Genomic DNA, 25000 nt, shown 5'->3' with positions numbered 1-25000 from the left:
CATGAACATGTAAATACACGATTAATAATATTCAGCTTTGCGAAGCTAAAAAAATAGAAGCTAACCTAGCAATGTAGCCAACGTGATAGCATCAGTCTCAAATGCAGATAGAAACTAAATTAAAAAAACCCTGACTGGATGGATAGACAGAAGATCAAAAATACTATTAAACCATGAACATGTAAATACACGATTAATAATATTCAGCTTTTGAAAGCTAAAAAATAGAAGCTAACCTAGCTACGTAGCCAACGTGATAGCATAGCAGTCTCAAATGCAGATAGAAACTAAATAAAAAAAAACCCTGACTCGATGGATAGACAGAAGATCAAAAATACTATTAAACCATGTACATGTAACTACACGGTTAAAAATTCTCAGCCTGGTAAGGCTTAACTATGCTGTTGCTAACGACGCTAAGGCTAATTTAGCAACTTAGCAACCGGACCTCACAGAACTATGTACTCTCTCCTTTTTCTATTGTGGATCACGGATTTGTATTTTAAACCACCTCGGATACTATATCCTCTTGAAAATGAGAGTCGAGCACGCGAAATGGACATTTAAAGTGACTTTTATCTCCAAGACAATACATCGGTGACACACTTAGCTACTGAGCTAACGTGATAGCATCGTTCTCAAATGAAGATAGAAACAAAATAAATAAACCCCTGACTGGAAGGATAGACAGAAGACCAACAATACTATTAAACCATGTACATGTAACTACACGGTTAAAAATTCTCAGCCTGGTAAGGCTTAAAAATGCTGTTGCTAACGACGCCAAGGCTAATTTAGCAACTTAGCAACCGGACCTCACAGAACTATGATAAAACATTAGCGCTCCACCTACGCCAGCCAGCCCTCATCTTCCCATCAACAGCCGTGCTCACCTGCATTCCAGCGATCAACGGCGCGACGAAGGACTTCATCCGTGGGTTTGGCGGCAAGCATCGGCTAGGCGTAGTAAGTAGTCCTTGTTGTGTTGCTGTAAGTATTGTACTTAGCCGCTAAGACACCGATCGATCCCACCTACAACGTTCTTCTTTGCAGCCTCCATTGTTCATTAAACAAATTGCAAAAGATTCACCAACACAGATGTCCAGAATACTGTGGAATTTTGTCGAAAAAAACAAGAGGCTTTTCTATCGGGTCCGATGGGGTCCAACCACTTCCGTTGCTTTTGTGACGTCACGCGCATAAATCATATCCAAAGGAGTTTTTCAGCCGGAAGTGTGGCAGGAATTTTAAAATTGCACTTAATAAGTTAACCCAGCTGTATTGGCATGTGTTGCAATGTTAAGATTGCATCATCGATATATAAACTATCAGACTGTGTGGTTGGTAGTAGTGGGTTTCAGTAGGCCTTTAATTTTCAAACACTTTCCGTCATGCATTCAAGTACAACTTAATTTACCTTGCACTCGACGTGTAATTGTGGATGGTGGTTCCGGAGTTGGCTCAACATGTTTGAAGTGTTGCCTCCCTTTACAGGGACTTTTTTCCTGTATTTTCTGGTGATGGGCTGACTATCCCCAATTATTTTACCTTCATCACGCTTTACCAATTCGAAATAAGTCCATACTTCAACATCTCAAAAGCGAGGTCTGTGTGTTGTTTTCTGCCATTGCAAACACAATAGTGCGCATGCACCATCTTCGGAGGCGCGGCGGCGGCTGCTGATTTTCAAGGAAGTGAGCAATGTCTCCTAAAATGCATTAATAAATGAATGAATTAAACGTTATTACTAACCCTCTGGAATTTTATCGCGGTTTATCATTATACCGTTTACCGTTACATCCCTAGTTACAATTGTCCATTAACAAGTCAAAAGTCAAGGGCGGTCAGGGCATGTTCTTGCCTTCGATGCTGTTCAATTTTTTAGGCCATTACAGCAAATGACAAGGGCACTTGCCGAGGTTAAATTCGAACCCTGTATCTGAAATTCATATAAAAATCTCCTCCACATCGCAGACATACTGATAACGCTCCAGGTAATCACAATGGCGCGTTCTGTTTACATACGGTTTCAGTAGCGCGGTTTTTGGTGGTCAAAGTATTTTTCAGTGGTCAAGTTTTTTGGTACAGCACTTGTCAATAGTGCGCAAATAGGCTACATATATCAATTCATACTGTAACGACCAGCTAATGTTAATGTTTTATGTTTGTGTGGTTTGGATTTCCCATGGTCATGAACGCAACATCATTGCCTGAACGGTGCACGGTGGCAGAGGGGTTAGTGCGTCTGCCTCACAATACGAAGGTCCTGAGTAGTCGTGAGTTCAATCCCGGCCTCGGGATCTTTCTGTGTGGAGTTTGCATGCCCTCCCCGTGACTGCGTGGGTTCCCTCCGGGTACTCCGGCTTCCTCCCACCTCCAAAGACATGCACCTGGGGATAGGTTGATTGGCAACACTAAATTGGCCCTAGTGTGTGAATGTGAGTGTGAATGTTGTCTGTCTATCTGTGTTGGCCCTGCGATGAGGTGGCGACTTGTCCAGGGTGTACCCCACCTTCCGCCCGATTGTAGCTGAGATAGGCTCCAGCGCGCCCCGCGACCCCGAAGGGAATAAGCGGTAGAAAATGGATGGGACTGTCAATAGCACTCTCCATAAATAAATTGAAAAAAAATATGTGATTGGCAGAGAATGAGGACGTTTTGTTGTGTGTCTGGGGAAGCACAGACTCACAAGACAAAAGTTTTTGCACGGGAGGTAAAACCTGTTGGAATTGTGCTGTTTAGTATCATAAGATTGGTATTAAAAATAGCATTGGACTTTGTTATTTCTTCTGAGGGCTACAATATTACTTTAATTTGTTTTCAAGTTAAAAAAACAACAACCTTATTTTCAAGGTGTGGCGGTAATAAAAATACTGTGGCTGCGCGTCCATTAAGTGGAAACCCTTAAGTGTACAAATAAAAATAAAAATGATCAGCTCAGTGTTAAATGTTTAGCGTTACATAATTTTACCATGTGAACACACATAAAAGTACCAACAATTAGTACAGCTGAGCACCTGTACTTGAGAATTGGTACCGTATTGGTTCAATTGTGAGAGGTACCCATCCTACATAATAGCTACCCTCCCACTCAATATGTGAAACTTTTACAAAACAAGTCAATCAAAAGCAAATTTCAACTGCAGGGGACATAATTGTTCATAAACGACCATGCGCTCCAAATGATTACTAAAGGTAAACAATGAAGTTGCTAGCACAGCTAATCTAACTGCATGACATGCTCAACTGTAGACAAAATACAGGAAGTGAGCCCTCAAGCCGACAAGGTTGCGGTGTCTCTTTCTTGTGCTCAGCCTTGAAACCTAGTGACTGTCCTGACCCATTTGTGGAGCCCCCTACCCCCTGCCTTCCATCTTTTCCACCCACTACCCCTCCTGCTGGACTTTGTAGTGCGGCTTCAGTAATCCCAGCGCGACCCAGAAAGTCCGTCTCATAGCAGGTGGCAATGTGGGCCGCAGGACTCAAGCTGCACAACAATGACGTCACGTGACTCGGATAGTGTTAGCTTGTCGTGTTTGGAGATTGGTTCCAAGTTCTTACATAAAGAGAAAAACTGTTGTTTTGTTAAGATCGCCAACTACAGTTCTGGCATGCACATTACAGCCTTTACTGCACGTCTCCCATTCATATTTTTTCAAATGTTTTTAATTTTTAAGTATTTTCTTTTTGTCTGATCAGAGCATCCCGTAGTTTCTCACGAGGCATTTCTGGCCAGTATACTGCAATAGTCCCGAGGGGCCACTTTTTTCTCGATGAGACTCGCCAGTTGGTTGCCATTGCTCACACACCCACACGCAAAAGTACAGACTCAACGCTCACAGGGTTGTAGTAAATATTATGTTCCGTAGGATTATAGCCTACGTTTTGAGTTATGGTGAAATTGCAGGATTTAACTGAGCTTTCAAGGAAATCTTGGTTGGAGGATTACACATGACTTTTTTTTGTTGTTCAAGCAACTTAAAGTCGAAACTGTGCAAATGTCATCTCGGCTGCCCCTAACACTTACCCACTGCTCCCTGCTGGCTGTGCTTTGCATTGCAGCCTCACTCACCCTCCATTACCTCCCATTATCAAGACTGGTTGTGACTTTTATGTGTCGCTGATGGACCGTTATGTTGTAAAGACGGGCCTTTAGTGCTGTAGCATGATGTCATGTGACACACATCGTTATTTCACCAGGGAAGACCACCGTCTACATACGAGGGGTAGAGCCTGGGCAGCTATTTTACACAATGATGTCATTTTTAATCAAGGCACAGTGGGATAGTGTGTGTGTTACAGTTCAGATTACAACGTTTATGCAAGATACGGTAAGCGTTCTAGGCAGAGACCCTATTGATTTTGAACAGTATCTATCAGCTAAGATCAGGGGTTTGGCACTCGGCAAGTCATCAAATTATGTTCTCTTATCTTGAACCTTTTTGGCATTTAATTCACCAAGATCTTTGTGGTTATTGAAGTGGAAGATTAGTCCATAAGTGCAATGGGTGACCTGCAGAGATCCACTTTCTTTGAAGTTGAATCTCAAAAAGTTTATGACCTTTGGTTGTTCATTGTCAAAGCATGTAGTTGCTTTTTTAGGCTTTCTGGTAAAATATTTTAAAGGTAGCCAAAGTCAGAGTAAGTCAATGGACCTTAGGTAACAGGTGTTCAGTAGACTTTAGGACATATGCTGTTTTAAATTTGACCCCTAAAGGTTCAAGATCCCTGGTTAGTCAATGTCAATGTCAAATGAATGTCAAAGAAAGCATCCCGTTGCTTTTTAGGGCTTCATGCCCCAAGATCTTTGAGGTAACTGAAGTCGAAGATTAAAGATCAGTTCATAAGTATGCAGTCTTTCAGGCTTTGAGATAACTGACAAGAAACAACCTTGTACTTATGGACTGATCTTCTACTTCAAATAAAGTATCCAGTTGCTTTTTTAGGCTTTCTGACAGAAGGTTTTGAGCTTACTCAAAGTCAGAGTCAGTCAAGGGTCCTTAGTGTACAACAGGTGTTCTGTAGACCTTCAGGGGTAGATGGTGTTCCACGTTTAACTTATGTTTAAGCACCATGTTGCTTTTTATGGCTTCATCCTCCAAGATCTTTGAAGTACATGAAGTCAAAGATCATTAGGCCCTTGGTACCATGAGCCTCCGGGAATCCATGCTCTTTGAGGTTTTAGCTTTAAAAGTAACGTAAGCCATGGTGCAAACATTCATGTAGAAAAATCATCTGAATCCCAGCCTAAAGGTATTTTCAAAATAAGAGCATCAGAGGTGCTAGAAAATAAGATTGAAAATGAAGGCTCAGCTTTATCTGCCGTCTGCAATCATCCCCCACCCCGAGTCGCTGGAGCATGCAGTGCGATGCATTTTTTTTAACGCCAAATCTGAAGATTGCTGTTGGAGGGTTGTCATCTGTTGTGCAACCCCCACAACACACATGGTCTCTCCACACGTATCTTGATTGTGTCCATTTGAGTGACTGTAGGCTTCCATATTTTGTCTTTGGGAAAGACGTTTTGAATCGTGTGAAAACGCCAGATCAAGAGAACACTCAGTTGCCTTCATAAAACAGTTGAATTGTAACATTACACACTAAATCAAACTGAAGAAAAATTACTCCATGGTTCTATGGCTATCGTCACATTTTTCCTTTTTCTCTGGTAATATATATTTGTTGTCATAGCATCACCAAAAACTGCTTTTGAGGCGTGTCTTTGGTCTTCGGTTGTGTTTTGCGCCTTTATTGGCCACTGTAGACATGTGTGCGCGCGTGCACACGCACACACGCACACACACACACACACACACAGACAGACTCACTCTCATTAGCATGCTAACCTCTCCTTGCACATCCACTAGTAACATGTGAGAGAGAGGGTCGGACCCCATGCCACGTGCCCCATCTGGGTTGTCTAACAGAACCACCCTACCCCCCCAATCCCCTTGTGCCTTTAGAAGATTGGTCACATTTTCATTTCACCACACACACATACGTGCACACACACACACGTGCACACACATGCACGCACACACACACTGTGACACACACTTAGTCGTCACATAGCGGTGCACAATCACCCTGTTGCAGCCTCTTTCCTCCAAAAAGAAACCACCGCAACTGTGTCGCATTGCTGCTCTCAGATCAGCAATAATAAGTGTCGGTGGAGGAAGTATCATATTAGGGCTCACAATAGAGACACACTATTGCAGTATAATAATTAGGAGGCTATTCATCACGAGAATAACAAAGCAGCATCCATCATTTTGTGGTTAATTCTCATGTTATTATTATTATTATCATTATTATTGATACTATCTTCTACACTATTGTTCATCACACCAGCTCTTTTGTTGTTTCGTCCTCAAACGCCCGGGGGTCAACAGTTCAAACACAACTCCCCACCCCCCATCAACCCATGTCGTCCCGACCCCAAACAGCCATCAGTTTGTAGAGAAAGGTCACATCTCAACAATCTGTCTCTTCTTCTCCTTTTTTTTATATTTGTTGCACTCGCCGCTCATATCTGCATCACACGCCTGACTAGTTGGTTTAATGGCCACCAGTTGCACAACATATGTATTCTCCGTTCATTGTCAACCTTTGATTATTTTTTTGGTGGGTACATCTGTTGTCATTTGCCCAGGGCGAGGTTGCACACTTTGGTTTTTTTTTTTTCAAAAAATTAAATGGAAGTACAGAGCTAAAAATAAGAAATGGGTGTGACAGTAAAGAGAAAGCGAGCGGAAGTTGAATCTGAGCAGACATTTATAGTCAGATAAGAGAAAGAGGAAATGGATGACGCATAAACCTATCATCATTATTTTTATTATTAATATAATATAATATTGTTATTATTATTATTATGTGTTTCTGATTGAAGATAACAAAGCTAAAATCCATCCATTTGTATTAACTAAAATTATTTATTTTTATATCCACTCATCCATCCATCCATCTTCTTCTTATCCAGGGTTATTATATCTATTTTAATTATAAATATGTGGTGTTGTTGTTATACTATTATTATCCATTAATACAATAATGAGATACAATTTAATTAATTAATTTTTGTTTACAGATATCAGCCGCAACGGACCAAAAGCCGCAGATATAAACCATTACGAAAGATTTTGTATATGTTTATTTACATACCTAATTCTTTACAAACGGTACCTGTCACACGGCAGTAAATCGGCTGATCAAACAAAACAGAAGTCATCGTCACGGACCCACTAGCTCTTCAATCAGCTAAACAGACTCATTAACTCCATGGTGCCGCTTTGGTGAATTTATGAAACTGACACAATTACAAAAAAAATGCTATTGTAAGTTATTAAAGGCCTACTGAAACCCACTACTACCGAGCATGCAGTCTGATAGTTTATATATCAATGATGAAATCTTAACATTGCAACACATGCCAGTACGGCCGGGTTAACTTATAAAGTACAATTTTAAATTTCCCGCCACACTTCCGGTTAAAAACGTTTTATTATGCTGACGTATGCGTGTGACGTCACGAGGGCAAGGGAAGTATTCGGAGTCCGTAGAATCCTATACAAAAAGCTGTTTTCATTTCATAATCGTCGATCGCTGGAACGCAGGTGAGCACGGGTGTTGATGAGCAGATGAGGGCTGGCTGGCGTAGGTGGAGCGCTAATGTTTTTATCATAGCTCTGTGAGGTCCGGTTGCTAAGTTGCTAAGTTACCTTCAGCGTCGTTAGCAAAAGCATTGTTAAGCTTTGCCAGGTGTAATTCTCAGCCAGGCTGACAATTATTAACCGTGTATTTACATGTCCATGGTTTAATAGTATTGTTGATCTTCTGTCTATCCTTCCAGTCAGGGATTTATGTATTTTGTTTCTATCTGCATTTGAGAACGATGCTATCACGTTAGCTCAGTAGCTAAGTGTGTCACCGATGTATTGTCGTGGAGATAAAAGTCACTGTGAATGTCCATTTCGCGTGCTCGACTCATTTTCAAGAGGATATAGTATCCGAGGTGGTTTAAAATACAAATCCGTGATCCACAGTAGAAAAAGGAGAGAGTGTGGAATCCAATGAGCCAGCATGTACCTAAGTTACGGTCAGAGCGAAAAAAGATGCGTCCTGCTCTGCACTCTAGTCCTTTACTCTCACGTTCCTCATCCACAAATCTTTCATCCTGGCTCAAATTAATGGGGTAATCGTCGCTTTGTCGCTCCAAATCTCTCTCGCTCCATTGTAAACAAAGGGGAATTGTGAGGAATACTACCTCCTGTGACGTCACGCTACTTCCGGTACAGGCAAGGCTTTTTTTTATCAGCGAGCAAAAGTTGCAAACTTTATCGTCTATTTTCTATACTAAATCCTTTCAGCAAAAATATGGCAATATCGCAAAATGATCAAGTATGACACATAGAATGGATCTGCTATTCCCGTTTAAATTAAAAAAAATCATTTCTGTAGGCCTTTAATACTAACACAGGCACTTGTAAACTTGTGAGCATATTCGCTAATGCTAACGACACTAGCTTAGGTTAGGATAGACTTTATTTATCCCACAATGGGGAAATGATGTGGTTGCAGTGCAGTTACAAAAGTCTACAAAAAATTATGTAGAAAACATGAGGGAAACAATAAAGAACACAAAGGACATTAAAGACATGAAGCTTGCTTACATTACAATAGCACGTACAAATATGCAACAACGTGAAGCAAGTGTGACGTCATGCTCGCTGCAGCTCGCTTTTTGTCGGGGACATCAAGGGACAGTAGTAGAGTCTCTAAACACGTGTTCAATCTATAATACCACCAGAAATAGATGCTATACTTTTTACTAGTCGTTTTTATTAAAGAAAAAAAGAAAAAATAAGTCTTTAGAGTTTAGACGCTTGAAAAATTCTCAACCAAGTACATTGTACAATAAGCAGCAAAAATGTATAATGGAACAAAACTGTATAATATAAAACATATATGGTAATATTAATGAATAATAACACATTTGCTTTTAAATGTATGTTTACAATTTTGCACCTTTTTTAAAATCTCATCATAGCAAATTATGCAAATTCACAAATTATGTCATGGTAACCCCGCCCATGGTCACGCCCCTCCCACCACAGTTATTTGTCAATCTGGGGAAACCCTGCAATTAGTTGATCTCTTAGATGCCCTTTTTTTTGGAATTTTGCCTATCGTTCACAATCATTATGAAAGACATGACGACGGATGTGTTCTTTTTTTATGCATTCTAAATATTAAATAAATGTAAATAGCTCCATTATTTAGCCCATAAGATCATATAAATAACCATTCAAAAAGAGCCAACAATACTCAATTTACATTTCGTGGAAGAGGGGTTGTGTGTGTGTGTGCGACTACAGGCAGGCCAGTCTAGTACCTGCACTATTTTAATACGAAGGTCCTGGGTTCAATGCCCGGGCTCGGGTCTTTCTGTGTGGAGTTTGCATGTTCTCCCTGTGACTACCGGGGTTCCCTTCGGGTACTCCGACTTCCTCCCACCTCCAAAGACATGCACCTGGGGATAGGTTGATTGGCAACACTAAATTGGCCCTAGTGTGTAAATGTGAGTGTGAATGTTGTCTGTCTATCTGTGTTGGCCCTGCAATGAGATGGCGACTTGTCCAGGGTGTACCCCGCCTTCCGCCCGAGTGCAACTACGATAGGCTCCAGCACCACCGTGACCCCGAGAGGGACAAGCGGTAGAAAATGGATGGACATTTCGTAACTTGATATTAACCAAGTAATAGTGATATTGTATAAGCGCTAACGCAGACAAACTATTTATGGCGGCGCCCTGTTCACTAGATTTTGTGCTAATGTTGACATCGAGTGGTCTGCTGCTTCCTCGCTTCCTTGCTCCCTGTAAGTTTATTTTAGTTAATAAAACATGCCTCTCACCTACACAGTAGAAATCGGGTTTATTCCGACAAGTTGGTGCACTTTGACAGCCATTTAGGACCCAAAAATGATCAGGATGATATCGGATCTTTTCCCAAGTTAGAGAACACGTTGTTCCTGCAGAACCTCGACTAATTGATGATTTATACTCGATGAGAAACTTCCTGGGGCTACTTGTTTCCGGCTGTAAATCCTGTCTTCCATTGCGCGAACACACCCTCGTCATTTCTCTTCATCATCAGGACACCTGCAGCTTAATTGCATGCAGGAGACATTTGTCTCCCTTATTGGCTCCATAATGCTAATAATATTGCACAAGGAGAGTGTTGCTATGGCGATGCAGCACCGCATGGCAGACATGGCATTATTGTGATCCACTACTGGGATGTCTTCAAGCAGGAACAAGGTCTCCTCCTGCTGGGATCGATAGAAACATGGGATAGAATTACGCGGCTAATGATGGCTGAGCTACACAATAAATCGCGTCCAATCACAGAAGGGTGCCCTTGCTGCAGATTTAAGGCACAGTAACTAATCATAACGTCAGTGTCAAGGTAAGGATGTCAAGGTAAGGATGTAGTTCGGCCATTTACACTCACCTGTGAGTGTATTTATGGAGTAAATGGTAAAGTTGGACGTCGACTGCTTGGTGGATGCCGCAGTGCTCACAGCTGGATAGTAACCCGCCTCTGCGCTATTTTCATTGGTCTGAAATGTTTGTTTTTTTTCAATGTTGGTGATAAGAATCAGAGGCAAAATGGCCTTTACGTGAAAGATGTGAGGAGGTTGCTGATGCTGACATGTTGAAGAGTCACTGCAGCACCGACAGCCTCCCTGCACTGCACAATGAGTGCTGATCGCTGCTGCCATCTGGTGGCTACAAGATGAGTGGCAGGCAATAATCTGCTGTCATCTGGTGGCCAGAAGAGGAGTGGCAGGCAGTCATAATACTTTAATGTTTTCAGTTACATGCACGTCTTGCACACTTGTCTTCTACTGCACTAATTTAAATACCCCATAAAAAAAATCCACACGCTTTATATAGAGAAAGCGGTGGTAGCAATGTGTCTTAATTATGTTACTTACTTACACATACTCAGTGGCCTAGTGGTTAGAGTGTCCGCCCTGAGATCGATAGGTTGTAAGTTCAAACCCCAGGCGAGTAATAATAAAGACTTTAAAAATTACTCGGCATCAAGGGTTGGAATTGGGGGTTAAATCACCAAAAATGATTCCCGGGCGCAGCACCGCTGCTGCCAACTGCTCCCCTCACCTCCCAGGGTGTGAACAAGGGGATGGGTTAAATGCAGAGGATACATTTCACCACACCTAGTGTGTGTGTGACAATCATTGGTACTTTAACTTTAAGTAATACATTCAACAAGGGTAATCTAAACAAGTTGTCGTAACACCCAGAACATAATCAGGGGACTATTAGGATTTGATTGAAATTGTTGGAAAATATACACTACCGTTCAAAAATTTGGGGTCACATTGAAATGTCCTTATTTTTGAAGGAAAAGCACAGTACTTTTCAATGAAGATAACTTTAAACTAGTCTTAACTTTAAAGAAATACACTCTATACATTGCTAATTAGGTAAATGACTATTCTAGCTGCAAATGTCTGGTTTTTGGTGCAATATCTACATAGGTGTATAGAGGCCCATTTCCAGCAACTATCACTCCAGTGTTCTAATGGTACAATGTGTTTGCTCATTGGCTCAGAAAGCTAATTGATGATTAGAAAACCCTTGTGCAATCACGTTCACACATCTGAAAACAGTTTAGCTCGTTACAGAAGCTACAAAACTGACCTTCCTTTGAGCAGATTGAGTTTCTGGAGCATCATTAAGGTCGGGTTAATACCGCCACGGGTAAGATGTACCCCCGTGCTACCTGCCGCATTCGGGCAGATGGGGCTCGTAAGCCTTGGATGGCAACCTGTCTAGGAGAAGGTCACTCTGAACTAAAACCGGGACTGCGAGGAGTTGCGCCCCACAGTTCGCTATTAGCATAGTAAAGCCAACCATGGAGTACAAAGTCATCCCAAATCCTATACTTCCAGCGGCGGGAGTCCGCAGGAACATCGCAGCGGACGGTGGTGCTTGTCCTCCTCCTGGAGGACACCATGACGACAGGACCTCAAACCCTGGAATTGTCCCAGGGAGGGTCCTGTCCGAACACAGCACCCCGTCCAATGCACTCATGCGCTGTCGGAGACCATTTGTTATGGGAACCTTCAACGCATGCACAGCGAGAGAAGAAGCGAGATTGATAGAACTTGCACACTGTGCAGAGGAACGGGGAGTGGAGATCCTGGGGGTCCAAGAACACAGGAGAGTGCACACTGATGACCCCATCCTATACTGCAGAGTGGAGAGATGCACGTTCATTTCTGCATCTGCGTGGAGGAACGAGGCCCAGGCCGCAACAGGCGGTGTAGGGTTAATGCTGGGCCCACGGGCACGTAAGGCTCTCCGTCGGGTTTACCACCACACCGACAGGATTCTGAGCGCAGAGTTCTCGGGCAACCCAGTAACAACAGTCATAGTCGTGTACTCACCCACCAACGTGGCACCATCTGACGTGGTGGAGAAGTTCTTTGAGGACCTTGTAAGAGCGGTCAGTGGCGTCCCAGCGCACAACTTCCTGGCAATCCTTGGGGACTTCAATGCAAGGCTTGGACCAGAGGACGCACCCTTCCCTTACCACGACTCTACCAACCGCAACGGCACCTACCTCACTGCCTTCCTCATGGAACACGAGCTACTGGCGGCGAATACCATCTTCCGGAAGAGAACAGGAAAGAGGTGGACCTTCCGAGACCGAGCCTCAGGAACACTACGGCAGCTAGATTACATCCTAGTGAGGAAGAAATGGAGGAACTCCATCCTGAATGCTGAGCCATACAACACTTTTAGTTCTGTGGGCTCAGACCACCGTGTGGTCTCAATGAGAGTTTGCCTGAGGGTCCCCAAACCAAGTCCCAAGATCCGGTATAACTGGAAAGCTTTCTCAAGTGACCCTGGCCTTCAAACCAGATACGCAGAGGAGATGAGGAGACGATTCCAGAAGCTGGACAGGGGAGCGGAGGCCAGTGGAGAATACAGGAGATTCGTCACTGCAAATGAGGAGGCGACCAGGCTGTGCGTGCCTATGATGGAGAGAGTCAGTACCTCCAGACGATCCAAACACCCAGAGGTCGTAGCAGCACGAGGGATGGTGGAGGAAGCCCGCCTCAACTTTGAGCGGGAACCAACTGTGGAGAGACGTGGCGAGCTGAATGAAGCCAAACAGTTTCTTTTCAGATGCTATGATACCATCAAAGGGGAAGAACTGATGGAGAGAGTGCGGAGGGTGCAGGCGGCGCAAGGTGAACAACAGTATGGGGAGGCCTGGAGGGTCATCAATGAGATGACGGGGCGGAAGAGGACCAAGGAGGGACAGGTGGAGGGACACAGCCCGGAGGAGAGGGTGACAACCTGGTCCAGTCACTTCAAAAGGCTGCTGGGAGAAACAGCAGACGCAGCTGAGGAAGAAGAAATACCATCAGTCCTCCCAAACCTGAACATCAACGATGGTCCCTTCACACTCGGAGAGCTCGCCAGGGCAAAAGCCACAGTAAGAGTGGGAAAAAGCGCTGGCCCGGACGGCATACCCCCAGTGGTCGTGAAGAACTGTGATCTTGATGACATCATTCTAGAGTTCTGCAACCTTGCTCTGCTGCACAATCGGCTGCCTGATATGTGGTCTCTATCAAACATCGTACCAGTGCCCAAATCCGGAGACCTCTCGAAGCCAGACAACTACCGAGGCATCAGCCTGACCTGTATCACTGCGAAAGTCTACAACCGCATGATCCTAAACAGGGTCCGGCATGCAATCGACCCTCACCTGAGAGTAAATCAGAACGGCTTTCGAGAAGGACGAACAACTACAGCCCAGATCTTGGCACTTAGGAGATTGATTGAGGAGGTGAGGAAGGACAACCTGACTGCAGTCCTATGCTTCATAGACTTCAAAAAGGCATTTGACTCGATACATCGAGGCACGATGGTGAAGATCTTGAAGGCATACAGTATTCCTCCGAACCTACTCCGAGCAATAGAGTCCATGTACGCAGGAACAAGGGCCAGGGTGGTGACCCCAGATGGCAACAGCGAGGAGTTTGACATCCTGGCTGGAGTTATACAAGGGGATACACTAGCCCCCTTCCTCTTCATCATAGTCCTTGATCATGCGGTCAGGAAGGCAATAAATGGGCGAGAGCAGGAACTTGGCTTCACGCTGACACCAAGGAAGTCGAGTCGACAACCGGCAGTGGTCCTGACAGACCTTGACTATGCGGATGACATCAGTCTGCTCTCCAACAACGTGGAACAAGCACAATAACTCCTACACAGGGTAGAGCTAGAGTGCGCCAAGGTTGGCCTTAGGCTAAATGCCAAGAAAACTGAGGTCATGACCTACAATGTTCCACCAGAACATCAACCTCTGATAACAGCAGGAGGCACTGTGCTGAAAGAAGTTGAGCACTTCAAATACCTGAGCGGATGGGTCAACTCAACTGAGCAGGATTTAAAAGTGAGGAAGGCACTTGCATGGAGGGCCCTCAACGGCATGACCAGTGTATGGAGCTCCAACCTCCAAATCAAACTCAGCTTCTTCTACGCGACAGTTGAGTCCGTTCTCCTCTATGGCAGCGAATGCTGGACCCTGAAGCCAACCCTAGAGAGGTCTCTGGATGGTTGCTACACCAGGATGCTGCGTGCAGTGCATAACATCAACAAGAGTGCTCACGTAACCAACAGAGTCCTCTACAGGGGAATACCAAGGGTGAGCGAGAAGATTGCTGTAAGGAGAATGAGACTAGCAGGGCACTGCCAAAGGCATCAGGAGCTGCCAGCCAGCAAATTGGTACTGTGGGAACCAACACATGGGCATCGGTCAAGAGGACGTCCCACACTAACATACGTGGATGTACTCAAGAAGGATGCAGGAGCTCAGAGTACCAAGGAACTGGCCAAATGTATGGAGAATCGGGATGACTGGAAGCAACGATGGAAGGCTCGTCTGAGGACGACCTAGAGAGCATCACATTTGTGGGGTCAATTAAACGCTCAAAATGGCCAGAAAAAGAGAACTTTCATCTGAAACTCGACAGTCTATTCTTGTTCTTAGAAATGAAGGCTATTCCACAAAATTGTTTGGGTGACCCCAAACTTTTGAACGGTAGTGTATGTGAATATACCTGTGCTGCTACAAGAAAAAACTGCAATAATAATGTTTTTAAAAAAATCAAAGAAATAAAAAATGCGCCCATCTTTTTTATTTTTTATAATTAACGGTAATTGTAATTGCTGGACTTGCTGCACAAACATGAGCCAAAAGGAGTCAAAGATTATGTACATTATGTGAGAGAACCGCTTTTTTAGGGACCTTTTACACAAATGTGCAATACTTTCTATTACAGGAGCACTCTGATGTTTCAAAAACCTATTACAAAAATGTGACCCAAAGATCCTCTATAAAACAGGAGCATTGTGATGGTTTTAAGGACCTATTGTGTAATATCCTCTCTATGACAGGAGCACTCTGACGTTTTTAAGGACCTATTGCAAAAATGTGGGTCAGAGATAATCTATGTGACAGGGGCATTCTGCTCTTTTTAAGGATCTATTGCAAACATGTGAGTCAAAAATCTTCTATATGACAGGATCATTCGGCGGTTTTTAAAGATCGATTGCAAAAATACCATACCATACCATACTAACTTTATTTATAAAGCCCTTTAAAAACACCACAGTTGAAGAACAAAGGGCTGTACAACACAAAGAAATAAAGGCAAAGGACAGACTAAAAAATTAAATTTAAAACAGAAGTAAAATACACATTGAAAAAGCAAATACAAAATTACCCTTAGAACAATTTGTTAGATAAAAAACAGTTAAAAGTTAAAAACAGTTAAAAAAGTTAAAAGTTAAAAACAGTTTAAAGTCTCATGCTGGGTTAAAAGCCAGTGAATAAAAATGGGTTTTAAGAAGGGTCTTAAAAATAGCCAAAGAAGGGGCCTGTCTCACATGGAGTGGGAGATCGTTCCAGAGTTTGGAGCCCGCAACAGAGAAGGCTCTGTCCCCCTTGAGCTTGTGCTTGGATTTGGGTACCTCCAGGATCAGCTGATCAGCTGACCTGAGTCAAAGATCCTCTATATGACAGGAGCACTGTGATGTTTTTAATGACCATTTGCAAAAATGTGGGCCAAAGATCCTGTATATGATAGGATCATTCTGCTGTTTTCAATTACCTATTGCAAATCTGTGGGTCAAAGATCCTCTATATGACAGGCACATTCTGCTCTTTTTTATGACTGTTTGCAAAACTGAACAAAGATCCTGTACAGCAGTGGTCCCCAACCACCGGGCCACACAAGAAATAAAATAAATTAAAAAAAAATATATATATATATTTTTAGATTAAATCAACATTAAAAACACAAGATACACTTACAATTAGTGCACCAACCCAAAAAACCTCCCTCCCCCATTTACACTCATTCGCACAAAAGGGTTGTTTCTTTCTGTTATTAATATTTCTGGTTCCTACATTATATATCAATATAAATCAATACAGTCTGCAGAGATACAGTCCGTAAGCACGCATGATTGTATTTTTTTATGACAAAAAAAACAAAACAAAAATACCATAACACCTTCCCCCCCGGGCCGTGGAACAAATTTTCAAGCGTTGACCGGTCTGCAGTTACAAAAAGGTTGGGGACCACTCCTGTACTGGACAGGATCATTCTGTTGTTTTTAATGATCTATTGAAAACATGTTAGTCAAAGATACTCTATGTGACAGGGGCATTCTGCTCTCTTTAAGGATCTATTGCAAACATGTGAGTCAAAAATCCTCTATATCAGTGGTCCCCAATCACCGGACCGGGGACCAGTACCGGTCCGTGACGCATTTGCTACCAGGCCGCAGAGAAACATTAAATCATTTGTAAACGACTGCCTTTTCTCCGACTTAACTTTCGCCTGTCCTACTAGACCAGGGGTCGGCAACCCGCGGCTCCGGAGCCGCATGCGGCTCTTTGACCACTCTGATGCGGCTCAGCTGCATATTTGCCGACTTTCCCGATTTTCCCGTGAGACTTCCGGATTTCAGTACCTGTCCCAGAAATCTCCCGGGGCAAATATTCTCTGGTTTTCACCCTAACAACAACAACAAGTGCGTGCCGCTGTTTAACGCCCTCTACGACCTGTACTAACAGCGTGCCAGCCCAGTCACATGTTATATGCAGCTTCTGCTTCCACACGTAAGTGACAGCAAGGCATACTTGCTCAACAGCCATACAGGTTACACTGACGGTGGCCGTATACAATAACTTTAACACTCTTATTAATATGCGCCACACTGTGAACCCACACCAAACAAGAATGACAAACACATTTCGGGAGAACATCCGCACTGTAACACAACATAAACACAACAGAACAAATACCCAGAATCCCATGCAGCCCTAACTCTTCCAGGCTACATTATACACCCCTGCTACCACCCAGCCCTGTCCCCCACACATCCCCCCCCTCCACCTCCGTGCGTCGATTGAGGTGGGCAGGGTTTGGTGGTAGCGGGGGTGTATAATGTAGCCCGGAAGAGTTAGGGCTGCATGGGATTCTGGGTATTTGTTCTGTTGTGTTTATGTTGTGTTACAGTGCGGATGTTCTCCCGAAATGTGTTTGTTATTCTTGTTTGGTGTGGGTTCACAGTGTGGCGCATATTAGTGAGAGTGTTAAAGTTATTTTATACGGTCACCGTCAGTGTAACCTGTATGGCTGTTGACCAAATATGCCTTGCTGTCACTTACGTGTGCAAGCAGAAGCCGCATACAACATGTAATTGGCTGGCACGTTGTTTATACAGGTTGTAGAGGACGCTAAAGGCAGTGCCATCACGGCACGCCCTTGTTATTGATGTTTGGGTGAAAATCAGTATATACATTCGAAAGAATAGTTGCCCCGGAATTCGGTAGTCTCCCGGAAAAATCAGGAGGGTTGGCGAGTATGACGCCGCCAAGCGCCATTCATATAAAACTCGCGGGCCGCACTAACATTAAATTTTCACATTAAGGTGCGGGCCGTGTGTCTGGTTTATACATAGCACAAAGCAAAAAAAAACTTTGTATGCAGTGTTATTTCATTTTAAATTTCAAAAGAGTTTTGTGGCTCCCATTGTTTTCTTTAATTTGTGAAACTGGTCAAAATGGCTCTTTGAATTGTAAAGGTTGCCGACCCCTGCACTAGACACACCAATAAGCTGTTGGCAGGAGCTCTGTGCTCTTGTGTCATCCTTTCGTGTTTCCCTCTTGTTTTCATGTGTTTTTTAAAATTTTATTTTATTTATATTTTTTGCCTTTTGGTTGGGGACTCTTTGGGACTGTGTGACAAGGGGTGGCACTTTTGTGACTTCTGCAGTGCTTTTTTGTGAACTTCTGGATCCGCCTCCCGGGAGCCTTTTGGCCATGGAGACCAGCTGATGGGTCTCTGCCACACCAGAGTCCGTTTGGAGAGACTGGAGGAGATGCAGATGTAGAGACAGGGCTGCGTAGCTAGCGCTGAGCGCAGGGACGGACGGGCTTCACAGTGTCTTGGCTGAATGAGCAGGTATAGGACACTTCGGTCTCCTTAGACGCATCCATGTGTCTCGCTCATCCATGCAGACTGGACACTGGCCGAGAGTTGGTGGGCCGAGGGTGGAGTCGACTCTCTTGGCTGCTTTGTTGGATCTGCTCCTGTCTCTGGCCACGCTCCCCCCACCCCAGCAGACGATGGCGTGGAACACCGCAGAGGCCACCACAGTATATGTTTTTTTTGTTGTTTTACTTTTGTGGCTGTGTGTGGAAGTGGATGTTTGCATCAGCTCTGCTCTTTTAATGTCTTTAATGTCCTTTTTGTTCTTTGATGTTTGATGTTTCCTTCTTACACACGTTTTTGTGTGCTATGGCTAAGAGGTTTTTTTCTTCTTCCTTGGCCTCAGTCTGGACCCCCTCTCCAGGGGCCCAGGCATAGACTGATTTTTTTTTTCACCCCTCCTTCCTCCCTCTTTCTCACCTTTTTTGTAAGGGGCGCCGGAAGTTGGTAGACCCGTCAGCGATCCTGTTCTGTCTCCCTGTAATGTTTGTCTGCTCTTGAATGGGATTGTTCTGAAAATGTTAATTTCCCCTTGGGGATTATTAAAGTATTTCTGATTCTGATTCTGATTCTGAAGCCCTGGTCTCACACTAACTCAGCATTATAGGGAGTTGTATTTTTCATGCACTTATTTTTGCTGCATTTATCTGGCACAAGTGGAAAGCCGGTCCCTGAAAATAATGCCTACAATAAACCGGTCCGTGGTGCAAAAAAGTTTGGGGACCACTGCTCTATATGACAGGATCATTTGGCTGTTTTTAAGAATCTATTGCAAAAATGTGAGTCAAAAGTCCTTATGACAGGAGCTCTTTATTGTTTTTAAGGACTTACTGCAAAAACGTGAATCAGAGATCCTCTAAATGACAGGATCAGTCTGCTGTTTTAAAGGATATATTGCAAGAAATGTGTGTCAAAGATCTTCTATATAATAGCAGTGTTTCCCACACATTCATTTATTTGTGGCGGCCCGCCGCGAAAGAATTACGTCCGCCACAAATAATAATAAATAAATACTTTTTTTTTTTTTTTTTTTTTGTCCTGTCCAGCTTCTCAGGCAAATCATATAGTTGATGTAGATCTCCATATAGGCTGTTCAGATTTACTTTACAAAAGACAAGTGTAGGATACTTCTCTTGTTGCCTTATTTGTATTTGACCACTACTGTTTTCTGTTTATTTGTTACTGACAGTGGCAGGACACCTCTGCCTCTGTTTCACTTTATGTTGCTGGTAAATAATATGGTTGTAGTAGTAGGCTAAAGTTAAATTATTTAGTATGCACTAATTAAAGGGGCAGAGCTTTAAGAGACATTTTAGCTTTTATATTTTATAAGATATATTTTTTGTAAGAACCACAATTAATAAATATATTTCAGTGAATAACTTATTATTCAAATCTTTATATAAATATGTACATAAAGTGTTGTAATTATATTGTAAAATGTATGGATGGATGGACGTTTAAAACAAAACTGTTATTATTAATTAGTAAGTATACATTTTTTTAGCCTTTTTAGAGAAAATCATATTGTAGTAAATTATGCAAATTACTCTGATGTCATGGTGACCACGCCCATAGCCACGCCCATAGCCACGCCCCCACCGCCACAGGTATCTTGGCAGTTTATGGGAAACACTGAATAGGACCACTCTGATGTTTCGAGGACTTATTGCAAACATGTGAATCTAAGATCCTGTTTATGACAGGATCACTGTGATGTTTTTAAAGACCTATTTCAAAAACGCTGACAAAGATCCTCTATATGAGAGGAGCACTCTGTTGTATTTTAAAGAAGCTCTTGCTAAAACGCTGTCAAAGATCCTCTATCTGACAGGATGCTGTTTTTCCCCTTCCCTTGTCTCTAGGCGGCGCCTCCAGTCCGATGTCTCCTCCTCCCTTGGTGTGATGCGTCATGGCTCCAGTGCTGACTGGAGTGTGGTGGGGGCCGGAGGCGGGCGTGGTCGGGTTAGGGTCAGTGGCGGCAGCCGCGGAGGGCGGGGCGGTGGCAGACATGCTGGGCGGTGGGCAGCTGGTCCTGGTGGTTACCCTGAGCACCCTCGCCACCCTGCTACTGGTGTCCGTCATGCTGCTGCTGTGCACCAGCTGTCATGGGTAAGACACAACATTAGGTAAACCTGCATCAATGACATCCAATACAAAACCTGGATCAAAAACTATATTTTTTAAGATAATAATGCTCACTTTTCATTGACATTTTTTTTCCAGGCAGAAAAAAGCAGCCAATGGGCATTCAGCATGCGACTGTGTGGACCTCATGGATGGAGTGAGTACACGCCTCTTTTTTAACCCAATAGTGATGCAGTTTTGATTTTTAACAATTTGAAACAATATGTTAATATTTGTGATAGTAGTTTGCAATAGTTGGACACTGCACTGCATCCTACTGAGAACTACAACCACATTAATACATATTTGTGTATATTATTTGTTATATATTAAAAGTATTTTGTATTTTTTTGTGTTGAATCTCATTATAGGTATGTTAAACAAATGAATAATATTGTATAATGATATAAAACATTTGAATAATCTAATAACTATTTATAAAATGTAATTTCAATTGTAGAGAAAATAAGACATATTTTCTCCAAAACGTTGTTTTTTTTCTGAGTGAAAATAAATGTTATTAGTTTTTTGTTTTTTTTAATGTGCCACTTCAGTATTATAAAATTATGCACATAAAACATAAATAAATGAACCAAGGATAATATAAACAACAATGGATTAGAGCAGCCCTATCATGCAAAAACAAGTGTTCTTACCTATGGATACCTGCTGTTGTGCATTTGGGATCTGCATAAGTCCCGAAAATTTGAAATCAAAGCGTGGAGGCATTGCGGAGATAATTATAAAACAATGTTGCCTTCTTGTCTGCTTCCTCCAAACGGTCCGTTTGGAATGTGCACAATCGGTGACATCGCCAATTAGGAACATGGTCAACGGGTTGCTGTTAATTGTATAACTCTACCCAGGACAATATTCAAACCCCCAGTCTCATGTAAGAAGTGCCAGGCTAACTTTTTGTTCCATTGCAATATGCCTTCTGTGAAGAAGTCGCTTTGAGTGTATGCCAAGAAGAGTCCTGCTTCACCCACAAACTTTCACATTTATATGTATTTTCCGAAAATTAAATTTAGATGGCGGGCTCGGTGAGTACCATTTATGGCAATGGAGGAGACAATGAAACGTTAACTACTGTATTTTCCGGACTATAGAGCGCACCGGGCTATGGGCCGCACCCACTAAATTTTAGAAGAAAAAATTATATTTCCCTATATTAGCCGCACCGAATTATAAGCCACAGATACATACGTTGCAAAATGAGTTGTTTACACAGTAAGATTCTGTAAATGTTTATTTACATACCTTAATTATTTCCAAACGGTGACTGTGACACGGCAGTAAAATGGTTGATCTAACAAAACAGAAGTCCTCGTCATGAACCCACTAACTGCGGAAGCTAGCACTCCAGTCAGCTAAACACTTAATAACTCCACGGTGACGTCTTGGTGAGTTGACTGTGGAATTTGTGAAACTGAAACAATACAAAAAGAATGCCGTTGTAAGTTAATAATACTAACACAGACACTAGTGTCATTACATTACAATAGCACATACAAATACGCATAAACACTCCTACAGACATCACACATGGGACGATTTAGTAAGTATGAATTGTTTTAGTTATATTGTAAAACTTACAAATGTTGCTTGGAGGGATGAATGAAGAATCCATACGAGTAGAAACGCTATGGACGGCCAGAAGAGTGAACAGCACTCCGGTTGGGGGGAAAAAATCCCTGCCGGTAATTGTAAGGAGCTGCAGTGAGTAAACTCGTCCAAAAGATGGTGCCACAGCACAAACAATAAATCAGCCTCTCAGTCATTTTGCTTGTTTTTTTTATAAAATAATTTAAACTGTGATCACCAGCGAATAAAAATCCACAAATTAGCCTTATAAGCCGAAGGGTTCCAAGTGTAAGAGAAAAGTAGCGGCTTATGGTCCGGAATTTACGGTAATAACAGTAGGTTAGAAATGTGTGATTGATTCGTCAGCAATGTTAGCTCGAGTTGTTGTGTAGCTAGCTTAGCCTTCTACTGTAAGACAATACCCTTACTGTCCTCCGGCAAAATAAAATAGATTTTCCTAAAAACTTCTTTGAATTGGATCAGTTCCTACTGTGTTTAGCAACGAATGAGTAAGTTATAAAATTAATTATTACGTTCGCGATTTAGCTCGTAGCGTACCTTAAAGTCTTGAGCCACTAATTGTTTGCAACTCAAAGCAGCCATGCAGCTGAGGTATTTACATGATATGGAATAGAAAAGCCTTTTATTGTCAATATACACAGGTATACGTCCAGGATCTAGCATTGGAAAGTTAGACTCGGTAGAAGTTTAACCTTAGTCAGCATGTGTAGTTCCAGACCTGTACTTCAGCTGGGTTTCCTTTTTCGCTTTCGCCCGCCGGCATCGCCTCTTTCCTTTGTGCCGACAACAAACGTGAGCTACAGATCTGCTATATTGATAATATTGATAAATTGATGGGCCCTCATCTACATGAGGGGGGCATGGTGAAGACAGGTTAATTTGCATCTAACAACTCCAACTCTCCAAACGTGCTGTTTTAAAAGGGAGCAAAATTTACTTGAAAATTGGTTTGTCAAACATCTGTGCAAGGTTTTCACCAAAGAACTACCTTTACATGTTATATAGACCACCATCCATCCATTTTCTACCGCTTGTCCCTTTTGGGGTCGCGGGGGGTGCTGGAGCCTATCTCAGCTACATTCGGGCGTAAGGCGGGTTACACCCTGGACAAGTCGCCACCTCATCGCAGGGCCAACACAGATAGACAGACAACATTCACACTCACATTCACACACTAGTGTTGTCAATCAACCTATCCCCAGGTGCATGTTTTTGGCGGTGGGAGGAAGTCTGAGTACCCAGAGGGAACCCGCAGTCACGGGGAGAACATTCAAACTCCACACAGAAAGATCCAGAGCCTGGGATTGAACTCAGGACTACTCAGGACCTTCGTATTGTGAGGCACATGCACTAACCCCTGTGCCACCGTGCTGCTATATATAGACCACAAGGAAGTGTTTTAAATGTACAATTTATTTTTAAAGGCCTACTGAAATGATTTTTTTTTATTTAAACAGGAATAGCAGATCCATTCTGTGTCTTACTTGATCATTTTGCGATATTGCCATATTTTTGCTGAAAGGATTTAGTAGAGAAAATCGACGATAAAGTTCGCAACTTTTGCTCGCTGATAAAAAAAAGCCTTGCCTGTACCGGAAGTAGCGTGACGTCACAGGAGCTAGTATTCCTCACAATTCCCCGTTGTTTACAATGGAGCGAGAGAGATTCGGACCGAGAAAGTGACGATTACCCCATTAATTTGAGCGAGGATGAAAGATTCGTAGATGAGGAACGTTACAGTGAAGGACTTGAGAGGCAGTGATGTATGTATCTTTTTTCGCTCTGACCGTAACTTAGGTACAAGCTGGCTCATTGGATTCCACACTCTCCTTTTTCTATTGTGGATCACGGATTTGTATTTTAAACCACCTCGGATACTATATCCTCTTGAAAATGAGAGTCGAGAACGCGAAATGGACATTCAGTGCCTTTTATCTCCACGACAATACATCGGCGAAATGCTTTAGCTACGAGCTAACGTGATAGCATCGTGCTTTAACTGCATATAGAAACAAAAAAAATAAACCCCTGACTGGAAGGATAGATAGAAAATCAACGATACTATTAAACCGTGGACATGTAAATACACGGTTAATGCTTTCCAGGCTGGCGAAGGTTAACAATGCTGTGCTAACGACGCCATTGAAGCTAACTTAGCAACTTAGCTACCGGACCGCACAGAGCTATGCTAAAAACATTAGCTCTCCACCTACGCCAGCCAGCCCTCATCTGCTCATCAACACCCGTGCTCACCTGCGTTCCAGCGATCGGCAGAAGGACGAAGGACTTCACCCGATGCGTTTGGCGGCCCGGAGACGTAGGAAGTCAAGGTGAGGTCGGCGGCTAGCGCGTCTGCTCTCCAACAAAGTCCTCCTGGTTGTGTTGCTGTAGTCCACTGCTAATACACCGATCCCACCTACAACTGTCTTCTTTGTAGCCTTCATTGTTCATTAAACAAATTGCAAAAGATGTCCAGAATACTGTGGAATTATGAAATGAAAACAGAGCTTTTTGTATAGGATTCTACGGGGTACCATAACTTCCGTTACTCTGACTTCGTCACGCGCATACGTCATCATACCTCAACGTTTCAGACGGATATTTCCCGGGAAATTTTAAATGTCACTTTATGAGTTAACCCGGCCGTATTGGCATGTGT

At 42.9% G+C, this 25000-nt stretch overlaps 1 protein-coding gene across 5 annotated transcripts in view; it reads left to right on the top strand.

The window, feature by feature from the left end:
- pag1 (phosphoprotein membrane anchor with glycosphingolipid microdomains 1) overlaps nucleotides 1–25000 on the top strand; it is a 109975-nt gene that overhangs the window by 34161 nt on the left and 50814 nt on the right. For 4 of the 5 annotated variants that reach the window (XR_009827066.1, XM_062056590.1, XM_062056591.1 and 1 more), the window contains 2 exons: nucleotides 20475–20738; nucleotides 20836–20893. Coding sequence is in view for 4 of the 5 variants with exons in the window: in XM_062056590.1 (XP_061912574.1) it covers nucleotides 20475–20738; nucleotides 20836–20893 (322 nt within the window). In the remaining variant the exon portion in view is untranslated. The remainder of the gene's footprint in view (nucleotides 1–20474; nucleotides 20739–20835; nucleotides 20894–25000) is intronic. The other variant, XM_062056592.1, reaches the window with a different exon arrangement.

Source organism: Entelurus aequoreus, linkage group LG08 (genome assembly GCF_033978785.1).
Source record: "Entelurus aequoreus isolate RoL-2023_Sb linkage group LG08, RoL_Eaeq_v1.1, whole genome shotgun sequence".
NCBI classification, from domain to species: domain Eukaryota; kingdom Metazoa; phylum Chordata; class Actinopteri; order Syngnathiformes; family Syngnathidae; genus Entelurus; species Entelurus aequoreus.
Note: the sequence above shows the minus strand (reverse complement) of the source record. Positions and strands in the feature narration are given on the sequence as shown.